The sequence below is a fragment of the Choristoneura fumiferana genome, chromosome 8, assembly GCF_025370935.1.
Source record: "Choristoneura fumiferana chromosome 8, NRCan_CFum_1, whole genome shotgun sequence".
Classification (NCBI taxonomy): domain Eukaryota; kingdom Metazoa; phylum Arthropoda; class Insecta; order Lepidoptera; family Tortricidae; genus Choristoneura; species Choristoneura fumiferana.
In genome coordinates this window covers 7,643,909-7,648,293 of record NC_133479.1, presented here as the reverse complement: position 1 = coordinate 7,648,293, position 4,385 = coordinate 7,643,909, and the positions used below count along the sequence as shown (strand labels likewise).

The following is a 4,385-nucleotide window of genomic DNA, read 5'->3' as shown; positions in this document are numbered from 1 at the left end:
GCACGCTCGCTTCGCTCGCTCGGCTCGTGCGTCGTGATCACAATTAATACTAACCACTCCTCGCTTCGCTCGTCGTACCTAAATTTCTCTATATAAATAAATAACAACTAGTGAATACTTTATTTATCAACAAAATACTAACCTCTAAAATACGGGCAGACGTCCATGGTTTTTTTCATATTGTGCACAGAATCCGTTTGATTCACATAAAAAGAACGGAGCTGATGTTCAAAAGCTTCTTTTGCACTTCTATTTTGAATTCAATCACTAGTTTCGGTTTAAGGATCATTTTGTTGCGACGCCGACATTTTTCAAGCGCTAAACAAACACGACCGGTCAGCTGGTCACGGCCGCCATTGCATACGCAGCGCCACCAGTGGCCAAAAAAGTAACTATTTTACGATGTGCCCGGTATAGAGCTAGGAATATCGACGAATGGGTTGCTCTTATCGATCTGCCGTATTATTTCTCAGGCACATCGTGATATGCCTGGCCAACGTTTAGGCATATCATGAAATGGCGGCGTTTCACGATATGCCTAGGAATTTCGTGATCTGGCGGATTTTACGATCGGCCGCCGACATATACATAAAACTCTTTATTGCACATAAAATATAAGCACATGAAATGAAAGTAATACTAGGTGATTCAAGAGACGGGAGTAGGCCCTATGCTGCGAAGTGCAAAATTCAAACGCTGATATTATTTAATACGAGAGTGAGAGGGACGGATTTTATGAATTTTTATTTTAATTTTCCCCCCTATGTAATCGATGATGGATTTTGTTCAATCTTCGATCGAAATCCACACTTTTAAGTGCAGAATGAAAATGGGTTGCTAAACTTCAAACTCAGATATTTCCAACGCTAAAGGGCTGTTTCACCATCCATTGATTAGTGTTAACTGACGGCTAAATGTTATGCCGTCTCCGTCTATTCGAACAAAACAAATAGAGACGGCATCATATTTAACCGTCAGTCAACACTAATCAATGGATGGTGAAACAGCCCCTAAGAATTTCAAGATTTTGATATCAAAAGTAAAGGCAAATAAGGTAGATATTCCCCTAAGAAAGTAGAGTGGACATATCTGAGTTTGAAATTTAGCAACACACATGCACTTAGTAAATAATATACTTAATACTTTTTTGTTTTCAACATTGAATAACCTAACCAACAGGAAAACCACTTTGTCACTTCAAAGTTCAATATCTCAAAAACGGCTTAACCGATTTTTAAGAAACATGTCTAAGAACCATCGCTAGAAAACCCGATTTAAAAAAAAACCGCATTCAAATCGGTCCACCCGTTTAAGAGCTACGGTGCCACAGACAGACGCACATGGCGGTCAAACTTATAACACCCCTCTTTTTGCGTCGGGGTTAAAAATAACGCTCATCACGATAATAGTAGCCCTACCAAACTAACTTAATCCAGTAGGGTTCCTGCTCAAGTCTCCCGATTCACCCTGTAGAGGCAAACTTACCGGTGAACCCTATAACTAGTAACCAATTTTAGTATTGATTTCGGCAAAAAATTTGCCGAAACTATTATAACAAAACCAAACTCTCTGTGGGCTTTTTTGATGCAATCGGCTTCGTGATAAGCGGCTCCGCTACCCTCGTATCAGCATTTTTTTGTGGCTACCATCTTACTGCACGTCAAAAAAATAGATATTCACCACCACCTTTTTAATCATCATCATCATCATCGGCCGGACACCAGTCAGTTAAAAATATTTCATAGTGAATTTTGGTCAGTCCAAAAGTGAATTTGAGTTTTTGTAGAAATCTCGCAACGCACGGGTTTTGTGTTTACAAGAATTGCATTTTCGCGCCATTTGAAAATACATAGCCATTATTTTGGTGACAACTATTTTAGTGCTTACTTAACTGTCGAAATATCATGAATGAATTAGAATGACCATGCAATGAAAGGGTCATTAATTATTATCTGAATAAAAGTTTTTGAACGTTTACGTAGGCAGTGGCGCCACTGGTCAAAAATATTTATTTGTTTCATCTTACATACCTACTACAGAATTTTTAAAATTATTCATAATACATATAATAATAAGTTTGGAAAAATAGTGTTTACTCAATATTCAGATAAACAAAACAAACATTACACCTTCTTAGCCAAACACAAAAATGTATGGCCGCTTGTATTCACAGTCACAGGTGAGTTTACCGATTCTTTTCAATACAAAACACTATTATAAAACAAAACTAAACCATTCTAATTTGAATCGTAATGTTCATATAATAAAACTGTTGAAAAATTCGTGAAATAACTCTTCATTATTACAACTCCTGAACACGCCATCTATAAGTCAGCCTCGAAACTACATCAGCTATCGCTGTTCGCACAAGTAAACCACGCCTCTCGTAGATGGCGCTGTAATCAAAACGCAGCAAGTGACAGCTCGCTCACGGACGCACACGGACGGAACGCCAGTTTGGTAAATGGCCGCCGCCGGGGTGGTTGATTATTCGCGCCGCCAGTGCGTCGTACGTTGATTGGTTGTTTACATTATTTACATCACAGTTCTAACCAATAATCATCACTGTGACAAGTGTTTCTAATCACAATCAGTGCTACAAACAAGTAAAGGATTAAAATATCGCGTGTGTCGAAAGTTTCTCATCGCGATGTGCGGTATCGTTCGCTTGCGTTGAAATGAGAATGCATCGGCCGGTGTAAATTTGTGGTGTTTCGATTTCAAATGCTGAGTTCAAAAGGCGTTATGTGTAACAGGCAGCATACACAGGCGTGTCTGAACACGTCTCTGTCCATCAGGCAGGAGATCCAGCGCTTTGAGAGCGTGCATCCCTCTATATACGCTCTTTACGACCTTGTGGAGTTGGTTCCTGACCCGCTGCTGGCCCAACAGATCCGAGACCACGTCGTGGCTATAGAAGGTTGGTTCACATTGTTTGTTTTGCTCCTCCATCTATTGTTTACCGTAGTCACGCTGTCTCTAAGGATACGGCGTTTAGATGACTCGTGTTAGATTTAGATAACCTTTTTCGCTATGGCTTATATTCTGCTGTTTATATTATAGTTTAGTTAAGTAGCTCGAGTAGAAACGAATCAAGCTTGCGTAAACTGAAAACTTCAACAAACAAACCATTTATTCTTTGTTTACGATTATACTAACATTTTATTATCTTCAGCAACAAGAAACGAGTACTTGTTAAGAAAATGGAATTATAGTAATGCGCGGTGATTAAGGAAAACATGGAGAAGAAATAATGACAAGCGATGTACCTACTAATAGGGCGTTTTTGGTGTCCGAAGGTCGTTCTTATGGCGAGGAGTTAAGGTTTAGAGTGAAGCTGTATTGTGTTGCAACACACACCCCCTCACTTGTCCATTTAAAGTTCTGACTCACGGGGGACCTACCTGGGTCTACTATATCAATCAAGGAGTAACGCGCTGTCTACGTAAACACAAAAGGTACGGTGTTTACACTATTGTGTTTTAAATTCTTTATTTATTGGATCGGATCTGATATCCATTCGTGCCCTGTTGAAAGGGAAGAATTTACTAAAAATATTCATTAAGTAATAGGTAAGTACCACACTCGGAATTAAACCATGACGATATATTGCTTGTATTTGAAATTGCAGCGAGCATGCTCACGAGCCCTTACTTCTTTATCCTTATTCCTTAGTAATATTATAAATTCGAAATTAATTTGAAACCTTAGGAAAGACATAGGATAGTTTTATCCTAGAAAATTGCAAAGTTCCCGCGGGATAGCGATAAAAGAATTCTTGGCAAACCAAGTTGCGGGCAAAAGCTAGTAGACATTATAATAGATACTTAGACAATTTATTAAATAACATAATGAGACACGGATATTGAATATTTTTTTCCTTAGTAGCAATGCAATAAGTAAGGCCTGAAATACCTCAGTTATTACTTTTTTGCACGAAAGGTATCCCAAATAAAAACGAAGAACTATGTGGGAGGAAAGAATAATATTTTTTTGTTGTTGTTTTTCGTACTAAATTCTCCTACTAATTAAACCCTGTTTTTCTGTCTGTTGCTGTTATCTCTTCACGCTTAAATCCCTGAACAAATTCAGATGAAATTTTGAACAAAAATAGTTTGAGACCACAAAAAATCTGCATTAGCATCGTCCGCGCGGGATAGCCTCAAACGATTTCTTGTTGGTTTCAACGCTATCAATAAAGTTTAATCAGAAGTCTCGCAATAAGCACAAAGTCTAGGTATCTAATTTAACTGTGCACTAAAGCTTTTTAGTGAACTATATCTTTACCGTTAAATTCAATCTAATCAACTTAATTAAAAAGAACCGTAACATAAACAAATGAAACCACCAATTAATTAACTGTTTGAAACGTTAACCTTTTGTTT

The 4,385-nt window shown here is 38.0% G+C and overlaps 1 protein-coding gene across 1 annotated transcript; it reads left to right on the top strand.

Annotated features, from left to right (window-relative positions):
- Nucleotides 1-2,474: 2,474 nt before the first annotated feature.
- LOC141430378 (centaurin-gamma-1A-like) lies at nt 2,475-3,228 on the top strand. The gene is made up of 2 exons (XM_074091054.1): nt 2,475-2,920; nt 3,176-3,228. The coding sequence occupies exons 1-2, from the start codon at nt 2,725-2,727 to the stop codon at nt 3,226-3,228; spliced, it is 249 nt and encodes an 82-aa protein (XP_073947155.1). The 5' UTR covers nt 2,475-2,724.
- The last annotated feature ends 1,157 nt before the right edge of the window (nt 3,229-4,385 follow it).

Coding starts and splice junctions, on each gene's coding strand:
- LOC141430378 (XM_074091054.1), top strand. CDS start 2,725: ATGCTGAGTTCAAAAGGCGTTATGTGTAACAGGCAGCATACACAGGCG. Junction 2,921..3,175: donor CCACGTCGTGGCTATAGAAG/GTTGGTTCACAT, acceptor TATTATCTTCAG/CAACAAGAAACGAGTACTTG.